This window comes from Triticum aestivum, chromosome 6D (assembly GCF_018294505.1).
Source record: "Triticum aestivum cultivar Chinese Spring chromosome 6D, IWGSC CS RefSeq v2.1, whole genome shotgun sequence".
NCBI classification, from domain to species: Eukaryota; Viridiplantae; Streptophyta; class Magnoliopsida; order Poales; family Poaceae; genus Triticum; species Triticum aestivum.
The window spans coordinates 411357408-411382316 of NC_057811.1; the positions used below are offsets into that span (position 1 = coordinate 411357408).

The 24909-nt window shown below is 42.4% G+C and overlaps 4 protein-coding genes and 1 non-coding gene across 7 annotated transcripts; 3 read left to right on the top strand and 2 right to left on the bottom strand.

Moving 5' to 3' along the window:
* The first annotated feature begins 710 nt into the window (after positions 1-710).
* Positions 711-3953, top strand: LOC123145460 (membrane-anchored ubiquitin-fold protein 3). Of its 2 annotated transcripts, none has more exons than XM_044564886.1 (3): positions 711-1103; positions 2277-2447; positions 3501-3953. In XM_044564886.1, the coding sequence occupies exons 1-3, from the start codon at positions 971-973 to the stop codon at positions 3554-3556; spliced, it is 360 nt and encodes a 119-aa protein (XP_044420821.1). In that variant the 5' UTR covers positions 711-970; the 3' UTR covers positions 3557-3953. The 2 variants fall into 2 exon arrangements, with proteins under 2 accessions (XP_044420821.1, XP_044420822.1); XM_044564887.1 differs by having other exon boundaries at positions 744-1103; positions 2277-2444.
* Positions 3954-4617: 664 nt separating this feature from the next.
* LOC123145461 (tRNA (carboxymethyluridine(34)-5-O)-methyltransferase) lies at positions 4618-7232 on the top strand. Its single transcript, XM_044564889.1, has 3 exons — positions 4618-4845; positions 5009-6166; positions 6804-7232. The coding sequence occupies exons 2-3, from the start codon at positions 5112-5114 to the stop codon at positions 6886-6888; spliced, it is 1140 nt and encodes a 379-aa protein (XP_044420824.1). The 5' UTR covers positions 4618-4845; positions 5009-5111; the 3' UTR covers positions 6889-7232.
* A 2859-nt stretch (positions 7233-10091) lies between these two features.
* Positions 10092-13903, top strand: LOC123145462 (uncharacterized). 2 transcript variants are annotated; one of them, XM_044564890.1, is made up of 14 exons: positions 10092-10328; positions 10444-10609; positions 10696-10953; positions 11190-11364; positions 11471-11532; positions 11751-11914; positions 12046-12143; positions 12260-12318; positions 12411-12545; positions 12633-12853; positions 12944-13073; positions 13256-13337; positions 13416-13463; positions 13560-13903. In XM_044564890.1, the coding sequence occupies exons 1-14, from the start codon at positions 10255-10257 to the stop codon at positions 13775-13777; spliced, it is 1890 nt and encodes a 629-aa protein (XP_044420825.1). In that variant the 5' UTR covers positions 10092-10254; the 3' UTR covers positions 13778-13903. The 2 variants fall into 2 exon arrangements, 1 of the variants encoding a protein (XP_044420825.1); XR_006472292.1 differs by lacking the exon at positions 13560-13903 and having other exon boundaries at positions 12944-13126.
* Positions 13904-14131: 228 nt separating this feature from the next.
* LOC123145463 (pentatricopeptide repeat-containing protein PPR5 homolog, chloroplastic) lies at positions 14132-16397 on the bottom strand. Its single transcript, XM_044564891.1, has 2 exons — positions 15969-16397; positions 14132-15736 (listed from the first exon to the last, which is right to left on the bottom strand). Exons 1-2 carry the CDS (start codon positions 16290-16292, stop codon positions 14438-14440), a joined length of 1623 nt encoding a protein of 540 aa, XP_044420826.1. The 5' UTR covers positions 16293-16397; the 3' UTR covers positions 14132-14437.
* Positions 16398-16545: 148 nt separating this feature from the next.
* Positions 16546-16617, bottom strand: TRNAW-CCA (transfer RNA tryptophan (anticodon CCA)). The gene has a single exon. It is a non-coding gene; the product is annotated as a tRNA-Trp (tRNA).
* Positions 16618-24909: the final 8292 nt, after the last annotated feature.

Sequence of the window (24909 nt, forward strand, 5' to 3'; positions counted from 1 at the left end):
ATTTTTACGTAATTTCTACAAAAAGAAATAGATGCAAAATGGGCTTTCAACTCCACATGAGATTAAGACTAGTTATTCCTTTTTGGAATCTAAAAAAAGTTATCCCTTTTAAAGTTGTATACAGGTGGATGTGGTAGTGGGTAGGTCTGTACTGGCGTGTTGTCTTGGGTTGGAGACCTGACGGTCTCAATACATTCAGACTTGTTATCTTTCGTATATAAGATAACTTGATGGGTGGATTGGCTTGGCTGGCTCGTGTGTTTGATATTTGCCGTCCCGTTTTTAGGCGTTAATTTTTGCAGGTCGTGTGTTCGATACTTGGCGTCCCATTGTTTAGGCGTTGCAAATAAAAAAATGCGAGCGTTGTTTAGTGCAAAAAAGCGTCGCGGTGGTCTCTTTTTTCCGAGAATAAAAATATATAAGGGTGTTTTGTGCAAAGATGCGTCGACTAGCGCCATCAGCCACCGACAGGTGGGCCCATATGTACGGATACGTCTAAAATGTATTTTGTGATCGTATGTGCACGCTCGAGTCAAGTTAAGTAACTGCAATTCTGTATTTTTAAAGTTCTAACACCAAACTAAACATTGAGTAAAAGTTCTATGATGACCGGTGATATTACCTCCTTTCAAAATCCCGTGAAACTCGTACGGTGGCCGGAAAGAAGAGATTTTTTTGGGTTCAAGCACCAGTTAAAGTACCGAGGAGGAGGCCACTAGCCCCGGTCTCTGTTTGTCTTCTCCCTCCCCCACCCTCCCCCCTCCCCCCCTCCTCCTCGCCGAGTCGCCGTCCCCTCGCTTTCAACCCCCCTCGGGCGAAAGCAAGAATTCCTCGCTAGAATCCGACCCCGGGCCGATTTGCGTGGCTTCTGTGCGGCCCTTTCTGCGCCATGGACTTCTGATCCGGGGCCTCTCGGATCTTGGGGGGAAGAAGGTGGGTGGCGGGCGGTGGGCGGTGAGCCGGCCGGGAGATGGCCGGCGGGAAGGAGCCGATCGAGGTCAAGTTCCGGCTCTTCGACGGCACGGACATCGGCCCCAGCAAGTACGACCCCGCCACCACCGTCTCCGCGCTCAAGGACTTCATCCTCGCCCGGTGGCCGCAAGGTGCGACGCAGATTCCCTCCGCTCGATTTGGCCGGCCTCCTGATCCGCTTGCTTGAACCGGTGACGGAAAAAGATGCGCGCCTCTGTTGCTCTTGCTGCCATGGAGTTTCGGGGGTCATGTATAGCTTCTTTTTTCTTTTACGGTCGTTGCGTGGTGCTCGTGCAGTTCTAGTCTTCGTCAGCGGCAGATAATTGTTACTGGTGTGCCTGATTTTCTTCTTCTTCTCTTGATGCGTACCTTGGCCGATTGACACATGACTGCTGTCCCCTCAAAAAAGAGAAGAGTAACACATGACTGCTGCATCATTCGGACAGTGAATATTGCCTTTAGAAAACCTCTCACGGGCAGTGTATGCATACATGTAGAAAACCTCCCACGGACAGTGAATATTGCCGAAGCACTCTTGTGGCAGAAAGAACTCCTAAAAGAGCATTTATTTTTGGCAACAATCCGTTTGATTTGGATCAGAAATTACAAGTTGAATGAAGGGACAAACAAGGACCTCTGTCTTCCTAAACTTTCTATGAAGACGAAGTGAAAAATGGCAAGAGATCACAAGCTGCAGTTTGCCTTTAGAGTGCCAGTTTGTTCTCTTGCATCCTGTGAACAGAATCCTGCTAGCATATGAAAGCAGTTGTCTGTCCATCTTTTCGCTAACTGAGGTCCTTTCCATGAATATGATAGCAGGTCCATTGTCCATTGATCCATTATGCCTAACGATCTCTTGGAACTTATCTGATTATCACACTCAGGTGGGGATCTTCTCTTGATATGATATACTCAGGAGTCAATGACTAGAACACGTAAAATTGAATCCTTTCCTAGCTGAATTAGCCCCCAGAAACAATCAGGTCATGGTGTGGGTGCTTATTAACCCAAACATATGGACGCTAATCACCACCATCACTGTCTGTCATCTTTCTGTAGGATGTTTGATTTTATTCTGATTTGTCCAGGGCTTAATTTGCATTATGACTGGGAATAGTGCAAATGTGCAATGGCATGTTTTTTCTTCTTTCTAAGGCACCTTGCTTGATTTTGATTTTGACTTCAAATTCTGTTATCTGGATTGGTTCTTTTGAAAACTCACTCCATAATTCGAACGTGTTATGCTTACCGGAATCCTAGTTTATTTTATTAAAAGGAATTGTTCTTGTCATTTCTTATGACAGATAAGGAAATAACTCCAAAAACTGTCAATGACCTGAAGCTCATCAATGGTGGAAAGATATTGGAGAATAACCGGACACTTGCCGAGTCGCGTGTTACAATAGGAGAGGTCCCTGGAGGTGTAATTACAATGCATGTGGTAGTGCGCCCTCCACAAGTTGACAAAAACCGTGGTATTGCCGACAATTCTATGCCTTTTCTTTCACATTGTGTTCCTGGTTCTGTAATGATCTCTTACATTCTGTTACATTTAATGAATGAAAAATGTTGGATACAATCAACTATCATTTAGATTTTGTGCTTCAAAAATCCACATGTATAGGCATGAGTGCTGCAGCCTGCAAGACGAACCCACTTATTTCCATGGAGTGAAATTTATTCCTTCCGTTTTAGTAGTGATTTGTTGATCACACCATATTTTTAGTGAGAAATTTTATTTGAACTCTGTGCTGAGCCAGTGTTCCGTACGTAGATAGAGGCACAAATAAAGAGTGACTAAACAGCACATGGTATTATGAAGTTCTGCACAAATAAAGAGTGGTACTGATGGTTTTTTCAGTCCTTTTGTGATTTATGAAGTTCTGCCAAATTGGCTACATTTGTTTTTGCGTGTTCGGAATTTGAAAAGTATAACTACAAGAGTGATGTTGTCACATCCGTGGGCCAGTCATGTGAAAATTAAGGATTTCGCTATAAATCAAACGTCAGATTTTTTTTAGCATGACAAATCGAACGCCTAAGATGGCAAATTATGTTGTCGCGAGGATGGCAATTTCCTTTAACAAACATGACAAATCCTTGCCATGTTCAGTATTTTGCCAGGAATTGCCATGCTTGCTAAAGGAATTTGCCATCCTCGCGACAACATAATTTGCCATGCTTACAAATCTGACGTCAGATTTGTAGCATTCCCGACTATTGATCTATGGAAAGGAGAGAGAGAATAATGAATACCCACAAAAGCATATGTTACAAAATTTGTTTAGATATATAGTTAAGGGGGTTTAATGGACTTATAATCCTTCATTTTGCAACTGTTGAGACAGTAATGATGTTGTAAGTACAAAGTGTATTAGGTATCTATCTGGTCACACATGGATTACTATATGCAAAATAGTTGGGTTTATCATATTATTGCAATTATGTGATGCTTAAAACTATCAATCAATTTATGCGACACTTCTAAACAACCTATAATTTTGCTTTTTTGGATTTGTTCTTTTCAGAGAAGCAGCTGGGCAATTCCCCCAAGCAGAACAGATGCGGATGCACCATACTGTGATACGGCACCCCCCTGGTGATGTTCGATGCGCCTAGTTGTAGAATTTCTCTTGTGCTTTTGTTGCGTCCACGACGCGGTGTGTATTCATTTTGACATCCAGTTCATGGAGCCATTGAAACTCGATCTAGAAACGCATGCATGTACTCCTGAAAGCATGTTTGGGAATCTGGTGGGACTGGCTGGGAGTGAAGGTTCCTCCTTGGGATGTTGCTGATGTGTGCAGGAGTCAAGGAATGGATCGGATGCTTGCTGTTGTGTAAATTGTAATGTGGAAACAACCATCTTTTCATTTTTCCTTTGGCTATGTTTGACATTATATCGATTCTTTTTAGCGCTGCTGTTTGCCATGTAAAACAGATATATTGTACCATTGGAATATATATACGGTTTTGCTAAATATCAGGTACCTGAAACAGTCACTTTTTCTAGGGTAGCACGAGGCCGAAGGCGGTGATGGCGTGAGGAGCGCCGGCCACGCGAAGCCGAGCCGTGTATGAGTGGGAGCCAGTGATGAAGTAGAAGAGGGACGTTGAAAATGAGCACTGATGATCTATTACTAGCGGGAGCCAGTGATGAAGTAGAGGGGGTTGAAGATGAACAATGCACGATCTGTTTTCGACTTTTCGGACTTTTCGGCCATACGATGAAGATCTAACAGTCCTGATTGAAGATAAAAATTTCAGGTGCCTGACGTATAGGTGCTCCCATTTATATACTCCCATTGGTTCGGAAATAACTGGTGTGGTTCAAATTTGAACTAAAACCATATCGATTATTTTCGAACGGAGGTAATATGTATGTAGCTTGGGAAATGATTGGTCAGTTCTGTTTTAAAAGGGAGAAGAGGACACCTCAAAAACAAAGAGAGGAGGAAGCAAAGAAAGTGAAAACACATATTTTTTAAGGAGAAGAAAGTAAAAAAAAACACATTTTTTTTTGAACAAAAATTACATGACTGTGCTCCTGGGTAGTGGAGTTTGTATGGCCAGTGGGCCGCGCACTACACCGTCATAAAGGCCATGTCAAATAAATAAAACAAAGGCCATGCCCAATATAAAGAAGAAGCCCAATACAACAACCCACCGCACACCTTCTCTCCCCTGGCGCTACCGAAATCGTCATCTCCGCCGCGCGCCTGCATCCAAGCCCGGACCGCCGCCGGCAGCGCCGCCTCCCACCCACCCCCGGAGTCGTCCCCGATCACCTCCCGCGTCTCCTCTCTCACCGCGGGCGCCTAGGTCCGAGCGGTCTCCCCCGCCTCCTTCCTCGCCGTGACACGCCAGCAGCAGGTATGCCCTCCTCCCCCCTCCTCCCCTCTTTAGATCTGCTCGCAGAAGTATGCCGTCGTGGTTCCGTTCCTCTTTAGATCTGCTCACCTGAAGCACGTATGGTCTCTGCGATTCGTTCAGGCGCTCAGCAGCTCGAGTAACCAAACTAACGCACTCTTGACAGGAACGCCGCAGCCGACGGCCGGCGACGGGGGCGCGGCCGCAAAGGGCTCGTCGGGGGTCAGGAGGTGTTCGCGGGCTCGGCGACAACCTGTCGTCATCGTTGCATGATCCAGATATTTTCGAGGATAGCAGCAAGAAGCCCTCGCCGAGCCACCTCCGCATCGCATCCGAGTAGCTCGAAGCATCGTCCGGGACAGTTCCCTTGTTGTAGCCCAGCTTACCGAGGTATTACTGCTATTAGCACCAGCAATCCCATGAGGTCGGGTGATGGAAACTCGGAAGGCCAGGATGCGCCACTCGCCGAGGGGAAGGACCACGGCTGCTCCCCGGGTGTCCAGTCCACACCGGACATCGAGAAGAAGTACGTGCACCGCGTCTACGATGCCATAGCCCCTCACTTCAGCTCCACGCGGTTCGCCAAGTGGCCCAAGGTCGCGGGGTTCCTGAACTCGCTGAGGCCAGGGTCCGTCGTGCTGGATGCTGGCTGCGGCAATGGCAAGTACCTGGGCTTCAATCCCGAGTGCTTCTACATAGGCTGCGATATAAGCCCGCCGCTTATAGAGATATGCGCGGGGAGGGGGCACGAGGTGTTCGTCGCCGATGCCGTCAACCTCCCGTACAGGGAAAACGTTGCCGACGCCGCGATTTCGATAGCGGTGTTGCATCATCTCAGTACCGAGGACAGGCGGAGGAAAGCCATAGAGGAGTTGATCCGTGTTGTCAAGAGGGGTGGTCTTGTGCTGATCACTGTTTGGGCCGTGGAGCAGGAAGACAAGTCGCTTCTTAACAAGTGGACTCCTTTATGCGACAAGTATAATGAAGAGTGGGTTGATCCCAGCAGTCCTATGGTGCGTAACAAATCTGCTACTACGCTAGATAGCATTGAAGAGACTGATGAAGACACGCGAGCCGTTAAGCAAACAGATGATCAGCTGAAAAATAGTTATGATGGTTTGGAGGATAAGACCTTAATTATGGATGAGCATGACAAAACCCAGCAGGAGTACTTTGTTCCTTGGCATCTACCATTTCACCGAGCAGAAATTGGCAGCGCATCTGCTGCTGCTCTACAGAATGGATTGGCAAAGAAAGATGATAAGAAGGGTACTGTGGTCTACAACCGCTATTATCACATTTTTGTCGAAGGAGAACTTCAAAGGTGGAGTATTCTTAATCTGAACGTTCACATGAAAAATGCTGCTTTTGTTTCTCTTATTTGTGAACCTGCACAAGTGAAGATATTAAATAACATCATATTTTTTAAATCGCCATGCTGGAGGTATCATACAGTCTTTCTACTTCATAGCCTTAATTTGACAACTACTACCTCTGTACCAAAATATAAGACGTTTTTGCAGGCTAAACTAGCCTACCAAAACGTCTTATATTTTGATACGGAGGTAGTAAGTCACATCATCCTATATTTGTTCAGATATGTCACACAAGATCTAACTTTTGCTCTAGATAGTAGTACCATACAGTACACTTGTTCATATCAACATACTCATTTGGTTACGCAAACAATTGCGCGACAAAATGGGAAATGTGAGCTTTACATGCGATCTGATGGCTATGGCGTTCTTTTGTTGTATCTTTCTTGAGTAAAGATTTTTCCAGAAAGGGTGACCTATCGCTAAAATCTTATTGCTCATTTGGTTCCATGCCGTTATCATGTTACTGCATTATTATTAGCCATTAAACAAAGAAAGTGGCATCCGTCATCTGCTTTTGTTTTGCTTCAGCTATGGTCTACTGATTGAGAATAACATGTTGCATTTGTTGTGTCATCATTCCAGGCTAGTTGCTGGCATGAAAAATGCAGCCATCGTCGACCAATTCTACGACAAATCCAACTGGTGCATAGTTCTGGAGAAGCTTTGAGCCGCAGACGAAGCGATGGCAGAGAATGTGTCCGAGCCTGGACCCTCGTGTCTCGTAGGACCATCAGCCGCTAGTGCATTCGGCGAGGGCGCAATTTCGAGCCCGGAGGTCAGACACAAGCAACAATCTTGCACAAGCTGTGTGCTGCTGTCTTGCAAACTGTGGAAACTCGTGAATCAGAATGGATTGCTTGTACTATTTTTGGTCTATTGCATGATGGAACATTTTTTACAATCAGTGAACATTGTCACTAGTTTTCAGTCATTCTTGTGTAATCCTTGATGCTGCAAGTTGGGCCAGCTGGATGTACGAGGATCAGGTTTCGTATCCTGCGGGGATGTGTCGCTGCCATGTGGGTCCTTGGCGATGGTCGGTTCGTCAATGCGTCGACGGACACCAATGTGTGCTCTATTTGCAATTCAGAGGAGGATACTTGGAAGCATGCTTTGGTGGAGTGTTCCATGGGTCTGGTCATTAGTAGATGAAGATATTCTGGAACACCTTATTGCGTGTACTCTGGTCACGAGATGCATTTGTTACAACCCTTGGGCTGTCTGGTGGGCTCGGCGTAGAGCGATACACACACGAAGAAGAGTTCCAGTCCCCGCTGACTAGTTTCTCTCTTATTCAGAGTTTCTCGGTTAATATACAGTCCAGTCAGGCTGTACCAATTGGGAGCTTTTGCTGTGATTTGCAGAGACGCGTCAGAAGCTTATGTTGGAGCTTTTTCTGTTTTTCTTTTGAATAAAAGATGGGGGCTCCCTCCGATTTCATTAACGAAACCAAAAGCATCCAGCACTGCTAGACAGGTTCAAAGAGAAACAAAAGCGAAAAGGAGTTTAAACGACATCTAGTAGCCATATTATAAGGGTCAAAAGCCCCAAAAGCATAGCAAGCTCCAGCAGCAACCAAGAGTCCAAGAGTTCCGGGGGTAACAGAAAGAAAAAGACGCTTCCGCAGGAAGGAGATCTAAAATGCCCAGGCCAACAGACTTCAGCCTCTGAATCCCAGCCTTTGCATCCCTAGTCTCCATCCTTGTGGCGCCCTATAAATCTTACTTGCCGCCCACTCGATTAGTCTTGCCCCCAGCATCAACAGCTTTTGATCTGTTTTCTTCTTCTGCAAAATAGGTCAATCAATTATCCAATTGCACATCAGTCTAATAATAATCATAGGATCATGAACTTGTTTGCATCTAAACACAATGTCATTTCGGCATCTCCATATGGACCAGAACATAGGAGAAATCCCAACTAGCATAAGTTGTTTTTCTGGTTTCTGAAATGTTTTTATCCAGACATTTAAAAATGCATTTAAATTTCTTGGAGTTGTTCTAAGATCAAAGGCACATTTGACCAAACTCCAAATCAATCTAGCAGCAGAGCATTCAAAAAACAGATGATTGATGTTCTCAGAAAACGCAATGCTTCCCCCCCCCCCCCCCCATCCCTTTTTAATCAAGTTATCCTTAATTAAAATGCTTTTCCTAGCAATTGACCAAAAAACATATTGATTTTGGCAGGGATTTTAATTTTCCATAAAAACTTGTGAGGGGAACCTAGATCAGACTTGATCAAAAAAGCATATAAAGATTTCACCGAGAATTTTCTATCTTTTGTGAGCATCCATAAGGATTGGTTTCTCCCCCCATACATCCTAACTTCCTCACATCTGGCTTTCAAACTAGCCCATAAATCAACAGTCTCCTCCATTGGGGTTCTTCTGAAGGTAAAGCCATCTCATATCTTGTTGATGGCCTCAGCAACAGAAATATTATGATCAAAACTTATATTATAGATTCTGGGATAGGCATCCTTTAAAGGTTTGGACCCTACCCACCAATCTTCCCAAAACCTAGTATTTGTTCCATCTCCTAATTTTTTCTTCACATGTTGCTAATATGTTTTTTTTACCCCCAACAGACTCCCCCAGAATTGAGAATCCCCAGGTTTCTTCTCAACCCTAGATATACATTTCTCCTTGACATATTTGTTAAGAAGTATGTCGGTCCAAATCCCAGTTTCAGTTTTTAATTTCCAGAACCACTTGGCCAGCAAAGTTTTGCTTTATTCATGATTCCTAAATTTATAATTCCCAAACTCCCTTGCTCTTTTGGTAGACAACATGTCTTCCAGTTAACTAAGTGGTATTTCTTTTTATCCTCATTCTCTTGCCAGACCAATCTAGCTCTAAGGAAATCAACCTTCTTCCTAGTTCTCACATGCAAAGGATAAAATGACATGATAAACAAGGGTATTTTAGTAAGGCGAGCCTGGACAAGAGTCACTCTGTCTGCCATATTTAAAAGTCTCCCTTGCCAACATGCACGCCTTTTTTCTATTTTTTCAGTGACCCCTTTCTAGAATTTATTTCCCAGTCTTACATCAGACACTGGCAGCCCTAGATATTTCAAGGAGGTTTTCCCAATCTCACATGTCAATATTTCTTATATTTTTCTGCCTTACTGACATCCTCCCCAAAAAAGAAAATTTCACTTTTATGAAAAATAACGATTAACCCCGACGTTTGTTCAAATGCAGTCAAAATGAATTTCAAGTTTTAGCACTTTCCTCGTCATCTTGCAGAAGAAAGATAGTGTCATCAGCATATTGCAACATGTTGACTCCATTATTACCTAGCTAATTCTGGCAGGACCCCTTTAGCAAACCCTTCTTACTTTGCCTTCTCTAATACTCCCTCCGGTCCTTTTTACTCCGCACATTAGCTTTGTCTGAAGTCAAAGTTTGCTAAGTTTGACCAAATTTATATTAGAAAATATTAACATCTATAACATCTAATAAATATAATATGAAAATATATTCTGAGATGGATCTAATAATAAATGTGTTGTTATGTAAATGTTAATAATTTTTTGTATAAACTTGGTCAAAGTTGGATAATATTGACTTCAGACAAACCTAATATGCAGAGTAAAAAGGACCGGAGGGAGTATAATGGCCAAGGCAGCGGCCTTATGTTGGAGCTTATTTGGCTTGAACAAAGTGTTTTACCCCTCAAAAGAAAAAGGACTAAAATTCAGATAATCAAGGCAGAAACCGAACCCTGGAGCTTCGACAGCACAACGCAACGGTACACACACCCAGGGCCACCGGCCATATCCCTATCCAGAATTCCTGATAGATAAGTGGAGTAGAACCGAAACGAAAGACCCGGCCCTTCCTTCCTTCTTCTTATCTCGTGCAACAACCCTCCCTGCCCACGTGCGCCTGCACGCGTGTGACCCGATCTCCATCCACCTCACTCCACAGTCCACGCCACTCAAACCGCCCGCCCGCCCGCCTACATATGACGCGCAGCTGAGCTCGCACCCAGCACCCTCGTACCTCATCTCCGTCTCCCATCTCCATGGCCATGGCAGCCTCTCCTCCTCGCGTCCTCTGCGCCGCCCTCCTCGTCCTCCTCGCGTCGTCCCTCATCTGGTCCGGCCTCCTCCTCGACGCGCAATGCCGCTGCAATGCGTCAGCTAATCATCTACATATATCTATCCATCTCAAACACCTTTTTCTCATGCATGCATGTGTGTCGTGATTTCAGGGCTTCTTGCGAGGCAGAGGCGGCGGGAGATGGCCGGCGGCGGCTCGCCATGCTGCCGCCGAGAGGGTGGAACTCGTACGACTCCTTCTCCTGGACCATCGACGAGGCCGCCTTCCTCCACAACGCGCAGATCATGGCCGACAGGCTGCTCCCGCACGGATACCAGGCTCGTTGGCTTGCCTGCTGGGTACCAAGTTCATAGTTCATGGTAGTATATATGGATCACGGTTTTCTCTCTCTTCATGCGTGCAGTACGCGGTGATCGACTTCCTGTGGTACCGGAAGAACGCCAACGGCTCCGGGGAGGACTCGTACGGCTTCGACAGCGTCGACCAGTGGGGGCGCCCGTTCCCCGACCCCGAGAGGTTCCCGTCGTCCGCCGGCGGCGAGGGGTTTAAGCACGTCGCCGATAAGGTCCACGCCATGGGCCTCAAGTTCGGCATCCACCTCATGAATGGCATCAGCACCCAGGCCGTCAACGCCAGCACCCCCATCCTCGACGTCGACACGGTACACCGTACTCACTCTCCGTCGATCGTGGACCTCTTTTCTTTTCTTTTCTTTTTTTACAATAACCGATCTTCGTTTCATCTTCAAATCCACTTACTTCGCAATACACTTGCACCGTAAGAAAAGAAAATTCCTAGTGTGAATGTCTTACTAGTGAGTGCATATTTGAGGAGGTATCACGACCTGGCAGACAACCATAAAAGAAAATCTTAGTGGTTTACCATAATTTTATTCAGGGAAAAGCCTACGTAGAGGATGGCCGGCAATGGACGGCGAGCGACATAGGCCTCACCCACAGGACCTGCGCGTGGATGTCGAACGGGTTCATGAGCGTAAACACCGACGCGGGGGCCGGGCGAGCGTTCCTCAGGTCTCTTTACCGGCAGTACGCCGATTGGGGTGTCAATTTCGGTAAGCCGCCGACTCCGGGCCCAAACTTCGGAGTGTTTTTCAGTTACTACATTATTCTGAATTTCAGAAGCAACTGTTGGTAACATAAAACTGTTCTTGTTTGCAGTGAAGTTAGATTGCATCTTCGGCACAGACTACAGCCCGAAGGAGATCATGGCTGTTTCAGAGGTTTTAGATATTTCAATAAGGACTACATACGAATATATATAGACATATTGTAGAGTGTAGATTCACTTATTTTACTCCGCATGTAGTCCCCATTTGGAATCTCTAAAAAGACTTATATTTCGGAACGGATGGAGTAGCTTCCATTCTGGGATAACAATTGGTGGGTTACCTGTTGAAACCAGTTCATGCGAATGAACACATTGTTGCGTTCACTGCAGACCCTGAAAGAGCTTGAGCGGCCGGTCATCCTGTCCATCTCCCCCGGAACCGAAGTCACTCCGGCATTAGCCGAGAACATCACCCAGCACGTTGACATGTACAGGATAACAGGGGACGACTGGGACAGCTGGAAAGATGTTCGCCCGCATTTCGATGTCGCCAGGTGACCAGATAGCATCAGATAAATTCTAGCCATATATTCTCAGCATGTTGACTTGTAATCTCAAGTAAAAGTCAGTCAGTTTATTCTATCTTCTTTTTCACCTGCATAAACATATATATGATGATATACAGATCATTTGCCGATGCGAATAAGATCGGCGCCACCGGATTGAGAGGGAGGTCTTGGCCTGACTTGGACATGCTTCCGTTCGGCAGGCTTACTGATGCAGGTGATCATTCGTACCATAACTTTGTGGCATTCCCTTTTTGGTAATGCACAGCTGTTCTAAGTCCATGCACATTGGTGACCAATCATTGGAAAACGCTTGATATTTCTCTCATACAGGTGTTAACCAGGGCCCTCACAGAAGCACTAACCTTACATTCGACGAGCAATTAACACAGGTTTGCATTGCACTTGAAGAAACTTCATTTCTGTTTTCCAAGTTGCAACCCAAAGTCTTACAGCATTTTTGCAAACTGGCATGACCTTGCAGATGGTGCTTTGGTCGATGGCCAAATCCCCCCTCATGTATGGAGGTGACTTGAGGCATCTCAACGATGATACATTCGATCTAATCACCCACCCTACTCTGCTGAAGATTAATCACCACACTAAAAACAACATGGAGGTAAACAATATACTATTAATTGAAGTCTGGAGATTCCTGCTGCAACATAGAGTGAACAGGAAGTTAACTTGTGGATTTTTTTTTCAGTTTGGTTATATTCACAGTGAAAGGACTTCAGAACGCAATGAACATTCTGGTCGCTCGGACCTGACAAACAATGGTGGAACTGTTCTTGGTCTTGCTACCTGCAACGATAAGAACACCGGTGGATGGCACAGTTCCTCAAAAGATCACATTTGCAGAGGCTTTGGAATCCAGAATGACAATGCCTCATTTTGCATGTCCAAAGCAAAACTTCTTCCAACATCGTAAGTGCCTCGCAAGAAAACAATTCGTGAAAGGAAGCAGTACTAGTTTTTTCACTTGTATGTAAGATCCACACATATTATGTGCTTCAGGGATGGAGTTACCATGAGCGGTGTGGAAGACCAAGCGAAGTTCCATCTGGTGGGTATTGACACCAATGATGGTTGCTTGGATGCATCTGTCAGTCCCATGTTCTCGACCTGCGAACAGCATTCAAAGCAGGTACCTGAAGAACACACATTGGTAACCTAGTAAGAGAACGGGATCCATACAGAGTGAGGCTGAATTCCAGTGTTTCTTGGAGCATTTTGTTTCATGAAGTTGCTTGATTCACTTAGCTATTTACCTGTCGCGACAGCCAAAAACTGGACACTTAAATCATATTTTGCCCATACCAACTGCAGGTCTGGGAGCTAACGGAGAATGGACAACTTAAAAGCAGCTACTCAGGATTGTGTGCTACAATGAAGTCCAGCAAGGAAGGAGGTATAAGTTACTCCATAACGAGTCACCACAAATTAATCGCTATTTTTATCTAAGTAGCACTCTTGTTTGATGCAACAGAGAGTGAAACTACTGGAGCACGAGCATGGACAGCAACTGGAGACAAAGGTACTTTTACCTAAGCAGCATGCATCTTTGCCAATGCATACATGGCGAATAAGCATCCCTTTTCTTTGCGCTGATTCTTTGTCCTCCATGGAGCAGGAGAGATCTACCTGGCCTTCTTCAACCTTGACACTGCGAGCAGGAAGATTGCTGTAAGGGTGCCGGATCTAGAGAAGGTTGCAGGGCAAAAGTTGGCAAGGAAACACCTGTGCACCTGCACTGAAGTCTGGAGTGGAAAGAGCCGGAGTCTCATGAAGGGGGACATCTCAGAGGTGGTGAGCGCACATGGCTCCATACTGTTTGAAATCCAGTGTTGAGGTCTCCCTAATGTTCGCTAGTTCATCTTGGAACTTGGAAGCATAGGACGATTGGGTGTAAATTCTTTAGTTGCTGTCAATCCTTTGTAGAACATAGTCCTAATAAAGTAAGCATTTTAATCGATACTAGCAATGTGTATGTGCAGTGCATGTGTTGACAAAAGTAGACTAATTAAAGCATTAAATTTACCTAAAGCACCGAGAAGTATAAATTCCAAAACCCAAATTCTGAGATGTGTGGGATGAGGGTTTCTTCCAAATAGTGATCTAGTCCATAACCAACTGTTATAACATGCGATACTGTTCCTCTGAAGCACAACCAAGCACTAGTAACAGAAGGTATAGCAAGGCCACTGATGAAACAAAGATGCTACTGTGATTTTATAACACAACTATGAAATTTGGAAGAAAACCCTTGCCAAAGCACATACAGAAGAAGGGTATCTTGAAGTTGAATGGGATGAGATGTCTCCAGTACCATGTGGTTCAGTTGTTTTTGGTGAATGTACATGAGAAAAATATTCCTACAATTTTAACCTGACATCTAGGATGGTTCGAATTCAAGCAACCAATCACATGGATTGCCTTTTCCTAGGATATCACTTGGTACAAGCAACTGAACAAATTCTACTGTGAAGCAGTTCAGAACAGAGCACCCTATCAAGAAGCTACTTGTGAAAAGCTTAGCTCTGGTTTGCTTGACGTAGCTATTTCTGAACTGCTTTCAGAACCTGTATCTGGCTTGCTTGCAGAGTTTGAATTTGGTAATATCCTGGGGGTTTTCTTGGAAGCACCAACTGCTTCCAAAGTACTTAACACTGGCTTGCTTGGACTAGCCATTTCCAAATTGCTTGCAGAATCTCTACTTGACTCTCTTGCAGAGTTTGAGGTTTGTACCCTCCTGGGTTTATTGGCGGAGGTACCAAATGCTTCCAGAGCATCAAGGAAGAACTTTTTATTCGGAACAATACCCTGCTTATTCATTCGCTGGAGCAGCTTCTGGACAAGCATCTTATCGTTTGCCCTGGTGTAGGCCTTGTAAAGCAGCTTATATGTGGAAGCACTGGGCACTACACCTTTCTCAATCGCACTATCCAACAGCCGATCTGCTTCCATAGGCAAGCGGTTCATGCAGTAGGCATCAAGCATTGCATTCAACGAAGATAGGGGAACAGTACTTTGTGAGCTTACGAGCTCATCAAATATCTGCTGGGCCTTTGAGACGCAATCACAATATGCATACATGTTGATGAGACACTCTTGCGTCACATAATTCGGTTTGAATCCCAATTCTCCCATCTTCTCAAGTACAGACTCAGCTTTCTCTCTAAGCCTTGCTTTCCCATAGTTTGTTATCATGGAATTAAACGTTGGGTGGGTAGGTCTCTCCTTGGACCGCAATAAACTCTTGAACACCTGCTCCATCTTGTCGAATGTCTGCTTTCGCCCATACGAATCTATGAGTATGTTGAATGTGATCACATCTGGACGGCACTGCTTGCTTTTCATCCGCACCAATACAGACTCCATCTCTGCAATCATGCCATTCTTCCCATATCCGTCGATCACTCCATTATATGTGTAGATATCTGGAGAGACTATGCTTTCATCCAGATCCTTGAAAAGGATGTCCACCTGCTTCGTGTCGCTAGCCCGAGCACAGGCCCTCAAGAGGATGTTGTACGTCACGATATTCGGCTGGCATCTCTCCATGCCCTTCATCTTGTCAAAATAGCCGAGAGCTTTCACCAAAGCCTTACTCTTGTCCCGTGAATGCAGATGCGCACCGATAAGGGAATTGTATACCGAAGTGTCCGGCTTGCACCCGCTGTTGCGCATCTGGGAGAAGAGCCACATGGCCATCCGTATTTGCCCCTTCCTTCCCATCACAGATATGAGCTTGGAATAGATGCCGTTGTCAGCCACGTACCACCGCTGCTTCTGCATCCACCTGAAAATCTAGCAGAGCACAGTGCATTAGAGAAACGAGCAGAAATATCTAACAAACATCAACTCCACAAATCATAAACCGTTGACCCACATGGACGTCTGAAATCTTATCTAGAGTTCTAGAGCAATCCTACATCAAGGTACCTTATGTAAGTTAAGCAAGACACTGGCTCTAGCTCATGAATGAATGATCTAGTAACCCTGATTGAGTTGGGCGCAAGGGTAGGGCATGGTGGCTCACCTCGAGGCACTGGACCCAGCCGTCGCGGCGGCCGAGCTCCTCGAAGAGGAGGAAGCAGTGCTCGGTGCGGACCACCTTGACGTGGCGGTCCAGCACGGACACCAGCCGGTCCTTGCCGCCGTCGGTCTTGCGCAGGAAGAACCGCACCAGCTCCGCGGCCTCGGCGGCCGGGTCGGCCTCCCCCTCCCCGGCGCCCGCCCGCCTCCGCTTGCCCCTGGCCGGCGCGCCCGCGGGCGAGGCCGCCACCGCGACGCGGCGCGGGGAAGCGGCGGCCGGGTGGCGCTGCGGCCACGGCGGGGTCGACGTGCTTGGGTAGGCGAGCATCTGGGCCGTGCGGTAGTCGTCAATGGAGGATGGGCTTCGGGGGTTGCATTGGAGCGCGGGGAATGGCGAGGGCGAGCTCGGAGAATTCGCAGCGGCCGGGAGGGAGAGGTTCTGGGTTCTGGATAGGGGAGGAGGGGATTAGGGGGGTTTGGACGGCTGGGATGGTTGGTTTTGGGGGATGGACGGTGGATTTTGCGTGGGATTAATGGAGGCGTGAATTGAAAAAAAGGAACCGGATTAGGATCGGGGGAATTGAACCCGACGTGAATCGAACACGCAACCTTCTGATCTGGAGTCAGACGCGCTACCATTGCGCCACGGATCCGGTGTGCTACTGATCGTTAATTAAGTTATATCACAGTACGGACCTCCGAATCAGTATTACCCTTGACTCATTACTAATCTGAGTTCTTATTCAAAGAAAATAAAGGTGTTTCCCTCGTTACATTTCACTAAAATGCATAAAATATCCACAACGGCACGAACGGAGTAGCTGATCAGAAAGGATTCTTGCTGATTACCAGCCGAATTGAAAAGGCGACACAAGCACAAAACGCTACAAGCCTAGGTCAGAAGCTAGATCAATTCACGCATTGGAACCAGTTTGTGTGGACCAAGGACAAATGTTGTCGTTATTCGTCAGTTGCATCCGGCAGGAAGATAAACCCCAAGTAATCATCTGGAGTTCCCTCCCGACGATTATTTAGGAGATGTAAACATCGCAAAATCAGTGCCGGTTGAGCATCTTCACATTGAGATCTTCCATTGGTGCAGGTGCACTCTTAGCTTCCCAATGACACATGAGATACTTCTTCATACGCGGGCCTGTAAAAATAGTCTATTTCGTAAGGTCCGAACATCAACAAAACTAAACAGATTGCAGACATCCATTTTCTTTCTTTGCAGCCAATCAGACAAGCATGTTGGCATATCCAACTCGAATAGATCAGAAAGGATTTATGGGACAGCCTTACCAACAAATTCAATTAATAGGTATTGCACATTCTACAGTTCCTTCCAAAATAAGCAAGTCATATCATCTACTAGACGCCGTTTAGCAAGCTTATAACGGGTTGGAATTTTTTTTTGGGGGGGGGGGGGGGGGGGGATCAGTCTATCACTAACATGAGAGATCCGGTAGTCATAGCTTTAGTAAAAAAAAGTATGTAAAGCATAATTGCTAAAGCTAATAGGCATGATTTTCTTCATCTCTTTCATATCATTTTTCTTTTGGAAACAATTGCGAAGTTTAACATAAAGACATCCAAAGTGCCATTTTCATGTCGTTGACAAGGACCATAAAATTCATTTTTATAAGGTTACAAGAATTTTGATAAAAAGGAAGGAATGCCCATAAGTGTATGGGGCCCCATGGGTAAGACCTTATGGTGCATCATTGATCAACTTGAGGAAAAGGTTTCTACAGAGTGGCATTTTTAGCACCAGTGACGATACCATCAGGGGTCCCAAAGCCAACACCAAGTTGAACATTCAGGTTTGGTTCCTAACCAAAAATGTTGTTATAAAAAGAGGTAGCTACCTCAAGCATCTCGGCAGTGGAGTAGACATGACCATCACCCCTTATTTAAATTTCCTATCCCTAGATTTTCTACCATGTGATGTTTTCTTCCTTTCTCCAAGTAGATTCTAGTTTAGATTTAATGTTTCGTTCCCTTTATAGCATCAGAGATGCAATTTTGTTCAGCAAATACATCCATGATGTCATATTCTTTCAAGAGGTTTTGTAGTTTTCTTAAGAAAAACTTCTAAATACCCCATCCTTTGATTCCCCGCTTCTCAAGTGTCTAGATAGAATTACTAGGTGTCAATGGGACATGAGCGTGTAGAAGGGATGCCCCAAGTTTTATGAATACAAGGAAAAACGTGGGGGCGGGGGGGGGGGGGGTGGAAACCACCATTTATCAAATCTAAAAGGCTTTAGGGAGGTTACCCTCGGAGATTCAATATCTTGGGAAGTGCTTTTAGAGAAGAAAGGGGGAAATGATAATCCCAATCAACCGAGGAAAATACCCTATCAGCAGAAATAGGATTATTTTGGTTAGTTCTCCAAGTATAACATTTATTAGAGATAGAAATATCAAGCAAAACCCACTTTTGATTCATTAGTTAAAGAGAATAGGCCCAATGGGGTTTCACTACAATGTTGTTTTATCTTATGCTTCTCTAACCAGATTAAAGTCGTCAGCCAAGAGGGATCACATTTCACAATTTCTTCATTGCGCGACATACATGATGAGCAGTCTCAAACCAAGAAAAAATTTACAACCCCTTCGAAGCTTGTCCCTAACGACCATATAATAAGCATGGACTTTGAATTTACACGCGCTAGAGGATGTGGTCATTTTCTTGTGGTTAGTCTAGCAAAAATGCAACACATAATGGATTTAGGAGGCTCGAAGCAGAGTGACACGAGAGACCTCCTATGTGGGTCAGCTCACTAGCATGACCCAAATGACATCACTCTTTTATTAATTTGTTCTATTTCTCATTTATGTAATTATTTGTTTCAAAATCATTTTATTAAAATATTGTCAAAGTGACTTTGAATATAATAAAAATCATTACGTAAATTATAGAAGGCCACCTATGTGCATATAAATGTTATAATGTATTGAAAATGTTTGTGTTTACACAATATTATATTCACATGTTAAAATGTTTACATATTTAAAAAAAATCATAGATTTAGAAAAAATATTGTACGCATATAAATAAATACACATCACATGTTTCTTAAATCTATACAAAAATATATCCATGCATTAAAAAGATTACGCGTGTTTGAGAAAAATCAAAGTTTTAAAAAGTTGTCCAAACATGTATGAATATGCGTCCATATAGTGTGAAACAATGTTCAATTCCAAAATGAGGTAAAAACATAAATCAAAGAAAAGAAGTAAAAAAAGGTGAAATTTGCATTAAAAAAAGAAAGGAAGAAAAGGAAAATAAAAGGACGAACTAAAAACAGGAAGGAAACGAAAAACAAAAGAAAGAATGAGTGACACGAGAAACCTCCTATGTGAGCCAGCTCACTATCACGGCCCAAATGAGATTGCTATTTTATTAATTTTTGTAAGAAATATTTTTCAATAACATGTTATTAAAATATTATTAGAGTAACTTTGAATATTAAAAATTATCACATAAATTAGAAATGTCACCTATGTACATATAGAGGTTCGTAATTATTTGAAAATGTTTGTGTATACAAAACAATTATATTCACGTATTTAAAATTTACATATTTTTCAAAAAACATGGATATAGAAAAGGTTCATATGTATATAACTAACTATACATCACAAAAAAAAATATACCAAAAATATTCATGCGTTAAAAACTATTAGATATGTTCTAGAAAATTCAGCATTTTTTAAAAGTTATGCATATATGTTTCATATAGTGTGAAGTAAAGTTCAAGTCCAAAACGAAGTCTAAAACATAAATCAAAGAAAGGAAGTAGAGAGGTGAAATTTGCATTAAAAGATGAAAGGTAGAAAACAAAGAAAGAAAATGACCAACTGAAAACGGGAAAAAGAGGGAAAACACACACAAAAACCAGCTAAACTGGGAATGGGCCGGCCGAGGCATGCGTAACGTTAGAGTTTGATCATTTTTTTTGCACAAAAAAAGTAGTTGAACGTAGCATACAAGATGCAACACAATCTTAGGATGCCCGTCGATAGCAATGCCACATTCTATATCAACAGCCGTGGTGCCTTATTGACACATATGGAAGATTAATATCCCACCGAAGATCAAAAATTTCTTGGATGACACGAGAGACTCGAAGCAGAGTGACACGAGACATAATGGATTTAGGAGGCTCGAACCAGAGCGACACGAGAGACCTCCTATGTGGGTCCGCTCACTAGCATGACCCAAATGACATCACTCTTTTATTAATTTGTTCTATTTCTCATTTATGTAATTATTTGTTTCAAAATCATTTTATTAAAATATTGTCAGAGTAACTTTGAATATAATAAAAATCATTACGTAAATTATAGAAGGCCACGTATGTGCATATAAATGTTATAATGTATTGAAAATGTTGTATTTACACAATATTATATTCACATGTTAAAAGGTTTACATATTTTTCAAAAAAATCATAGATTTAGAAAAAATATTGTACGCATATAAATAAATACACATCACATGTTTCTTAAATCTATACAAAAAATATATCCATGCATTAAAAAGATTACGCGTGTTTGAGAAAAATCAAAGTTTTAAAAAGTTGTCCAAACATGTATGCATATGCGTCCATATAGTGTGAAACAATGTTCAATTCCAAAATGAGGTAAAAACATAAATCAAAGAAAATAAGTAAAAAGGTGAAATTTGCATTAAAAAAAGAAAGGAAGAAAAGGAAAATGAAAGGACGAACTGAAAACAGGAAGAAAACGAAAATAAAAAGAAAGAATGAGTGACACGAGAAACCTCCTATGTGAGCCAGCTCACTATCACGGCCCAAATGAGATTGCTATTTTATTAATTTTTGTAAGAAATATTTTTCAATAAGATGTTATTAAAATATTATAAGAGTAACTTTGAATATTAAAAAATATCACATAAATTAGAAATGTCACCTATGTACATATAGAGGTTCGTAATTATTTGAAAATGTTTGTGTATACAAAAACAATTATATTCACGTATTTCAAACTTTACATATTTTTCAAAAAACATGGATTTAGAAAAGGTTCATATGTATATAACTAACTATACATCACAAAAAAATTAAATATATACCAAAAATATTCATGCATTAAAAATTATTAGATATGTTCTAGAAAATTCAGGGTTTTTAAAAATTTATGCATATATGTTTCATATAGTGTGAATTAAAGTTCAAGTTCAAAACGAAGTCTAAAACATAAATCAAAGAAAGGTAGTAGAAAAGTGAAATTTGCATAAAAGATGAAAGGTAGAAACAAAGAAAGAAAATGACCAACTGAAAACAGGAAGGAAACCAAAAACGGGAAAAAGAGAAAAAAAACACACAAAAACCAGCTAAACTGGAAATGGGCCGGCCGAGGCATGCGTAACGTTAGAGTTTGATCAACTTTTTTTGCACAAAAAAAGGTAGTAGAACGTAGCATACAAGATGCAACACAATCTTAGAATGCCCGTCGATAGCAATGCCACATTCTATATCAACAGCCGTGGTGCCTTATTGACGCATATGGAAGATTAATATCCCACCGAAGATAAAAAAAATTCTTGGATGACACGAGAGACTCGAAGCAGAGTGACACGAGACATAATGGATTTAGGAGGCTCGAAGCAGAGTGACACGAGAAACCTCCTATGTGGGTCAGCTCACTAGCATGACCCAAATGACATCACCCTTTTATTAATTTGTTCTACTTCTCATTTATGTAATTATTTGTTTCAAAATCATTTTATTAAAATATTGTCAGAGTAAATTTGAATATAGTAAAAATCATTACGTAAATTATAGAAGGCCACCTATGTGCATATAAATGTTATAATGTATTGAAAATGTTTGTGTTTACACAATATTATATTCACATGTTAAAAGCTTTACATATTTTTCAAAAAAAATCATAGATTTAGAAAAAATATTGTACGATATAATTAAATACACATCACATGTTTCTTAAATCTATACAAAAAATATATCCATGCATTAAAAAGATTACGCGTGTTTGAGAAAAATCAAAGTTTTAAAAAGTTGTCCAAACATGTATGAATATGCGTCCATATAGTGTGAAACAATGTTCAATTCCAAAATGAGGTAAAAACATAAATCAAAGAAAAGAAGTAAAAAGGTGAAATTTGCATTAAAAAAAGAAAGGAAGAAAAGGAAAATAAATGGACGAACTGAAAACAGGAAGGAAACGAAAAACAAAAGAAAGAATGAGTGACACGAGAAACCTCCTATGTGAGCCAGCTCACTGTCACGGCCCAATTGAGATTGCTATTTTATTAATTTTCGTAAGAAATATTTTTCAATAACATGTTATTAAAATATTATTAGAGTAATTTTGAATATTAAAAAATATCACATAAATTAGAAATGTCACCTATGTGCATATAGAGGTTCGTAATTATTTGAAAATGTTTGTATATACAGAAACAATTATATTCACATATTTAAAACTTCACATATTTTGCAAAAAACATGGATTTAGAAAAGGTTCATATGTATATAACTAACTATACATCACAAAAAAAATTAAATATATACCAAAAATATTCATGCGTTAAAAATTATTAGATATGTTCTAGAAAATTCAGCGTTTTTAAAAGTTATGGATATATGTTTCATATAGTGTGAAGTAAAGTTCAAGTCCAAAACGAAGTCTAAAACATAAATCAAAGAAAGGTAGTAGAAAAGTGAAATTTGCATAAAAGATGAAAGGTAGAAAACAAAGAAAGAAAATGACCAACTGAAAACAGGAAGGAAACCAAAAATGAGAAAAAGAGGAAAAACAACACAAAACCAGTTAAACTGGGAATGGGCCGGCTGAGGCATGCGTAACGTTAGAGTTTGATCATTTTTTTTGCAAAAAAAAAGTAGTAGAACGTAGCATACAAGATGCAACACAATCTTAGAATGCCCGTCGATAGCAATGCCACATTCTATATCAACAGCCGTGGTGCCTTATTGACACATATGGAAGATTAATATCCCACCGAAGATCAAAAATTTCTTATGGTTAATGCTTTAGAAATAGTATTTTGTCCAAGAGAAGCAAATGACAATTGACAAAGAGTGTGAACTGGAAATGAGAGAAGGAATCCGTGGATGATGCTAGTTCCACAGCTTAACTTGCATAGTAGGCGATCACTCTGCAACGGATCTCATGTGCGTCGCAACACTAGCGAAGATGCTCAGGAGGGGCGTAAATAAAAAAAAGTACCCATATTTGGTTAATGCTTTAGAAACGGATCTCATGTGCGTCGCAACACTAGCGAAGATGCTCAGGAGGGGCGTAAATAAAAAAAGTACCCGTACGTGGTGCCTTATTGACACATATGGAAGATTAATATCCCACCGAAGATCAAAATTTCTTATGGTTAATGCTTTAGAAATAGTATTTTGTCCAAGAGAAGCAAATGACAATTGACAAAGAGTGTGAACTGGAAATGAGAGAAGGAATCCGTGGATGATGCCAGTTCCACAGCTTAACTTGCATAGTAGGCGATCACTCTGCAACGGATCTCATGTGCGTCGCAACACTAGCGAAGATGCTCAGGAGGGGCGTAAATAAAAAAAAGTACCCGTATTTGGTTAATGCTTTAGAAACGGATCTCATGTGCGTCGCAACACTAGCGAAGATGCTCAGGAGGGGCGTAAATAAAAAAAGTACCCGTATCTGGTGCCTTATTGACACATATGGAAGATTAATAGCCCACCGAAGATCAAAAATTTCTTATGGTTAATGCTTTAGAAACAGTATTTTGTCCAAGAGAAGCAAATGACAATTGACAAAGAGTGTGAACTGGAAATGAGAGAAGAAATCCGTGAATGATGCCAGTTCCACAGCTTAACTTGCATAGTAGGCGATCACTCTGCAACGGATCTCATGTGCGTCGCAACACTAGCGAAGATGCTCAGGAGGGGCGTAAATAAAAAAGTACCCATATTAGGATCGGGGGAAACGCAACCTTCTGATCTGGAGTCAGACGCGCTACCATTGCGCCACGGATCCGGTGTGCTGTTGTGCTCTAAAAACACCATTTCTAGTTTGTCGATCACACTTACCTGGACGTCTTATGCAGCATGTACTACGTGGTTGCCTCGCCCGGTCGCCCCTAATCAGGATTCAGGACCCGGCGTCTTGTTACAGAACTGCTCCGGCTCAGTGCACCATTGCAATTTACAACCACTCAGAAGGGCGTGGCCATGGCTCAGCAGGTTAAGCCGCGCAGGAAAACACAACGTACATGCGGGATCAGATTTCAGAGCCCCGAAGATCTGGCAGCAGGGCGACAAAGACGCAGAACGGTGCGATTTTCAGTGCAACGGAAGCGGCAGAGCAACTGAACAAGTCACACGCACGCTGAAACGGGAAAACTGAACGCAACATGATCTTGATTGCTTGCAGGTCGATAGCAAACGTAAGCTCAGGTGAACAGTAAAAAATTCAAAAAAAATATCATTTTTAGCAAACATTGTTAGATGTTTTGATTGCTTGCAAAGTTTTAACATCGGATGACATTCGTGGAAAACGTGGCAAAAAAAATAAAAATCGATGCTCCAAAAGTATTATTTGCAAAAGCATTTTGGAGCATCGAGATTTTTGTTTCCACATTATTCAGAAAGGTCATTTCGTGATGAAACTTTGCAACAATGAAAATATTGTCAATGTTTGCTACAAAAAAATTCAGAAGTTTTTGATTTTTTTTACTGTTCACTCGAGCTCATATGAGCTGAGCTCAAAAAAGCACTTTCATGCCACCAGATCCTAAACTCGCCTGCACACAAATTTATCGGCGGGTACATAATAGGATAATTTCTTATTTAGAATTCAAAATGGATTTTGTAGCTGAACTTCATGACACTTTGAACAATGCTTCTTATCCTATTATGGTTTGTGGGGATTTCAATTTAGTTAGA

Coding starts and splice junctions, on each gene's coding strand:
- LOC123145460 (XM_044564886.1), top strand. CDS start 971: ATGGCCGGCGGGAAGGAGCCGATCGAGGTCAAGTTCCGGCTCTTCGAC. Junction 1,104..2,276: donor CCTCGCCCGGTGGCCGCAAG/GTGCGACGCAGA, acceptor TTCTTATGACAG/ATAAGGAAATAACTCCAAAA. Junction 2,448..3,500: donor ACAAGTTGACAAAAACCGTG/GTATTGCCGACA, acceptor TGTTCTTTTCAG/AGAAGCAGCTGGGCAATTCC.
- LOC123145461 (XM_044564889.1), top strand. CDS start 5,112: ATGATCCAGATATTTTCGAGGATAGCAGCAAGAAGCCCTCGCCGAGCC. Junction 6,167..6,803: donor GTCGAAGGAGAACTTCAAAG/GTGGAGTATTCT, acceptor TCATCATTCCAG/GCTAGTTGCTGGCATGAAAA.
- LOC123145462 (XM_044564890.1), top strand. CDS start 10,255: ATGGCCATGGCAGCCTCTCCTCCTCGCGTCCTCTGCGCCGCCCTCCTC. Junction 12,546..12,632: donor ACACTAAAAACAACATGGAG/GTAAACAATATA, acceptor TTTTTTTTTCAG/TTTGGTTATATTCACAGTGA. Junction 12,854..12,943: donor GCAAAACTTCTTCCAACATC/GTAAGTGCCTCG, acceptor TATGTGCTTCAG/GGATGGAGTTACCATGAGCG.
- LOC123145463 (XM_044564891.1), bottom strand. CDS start 16,292: ATGCTCGCCTACCCAAGCACGTCGACCCCGCCGTGGCCGCAGCGCCAC. Junction 15,737..15,968: donor GCTGGGTCCAGTGCCTCGAG/GTGAGCCACCAT, acceptor GTGCTCTGCTAG/ATTTTCAGGTGGATGCAGAA.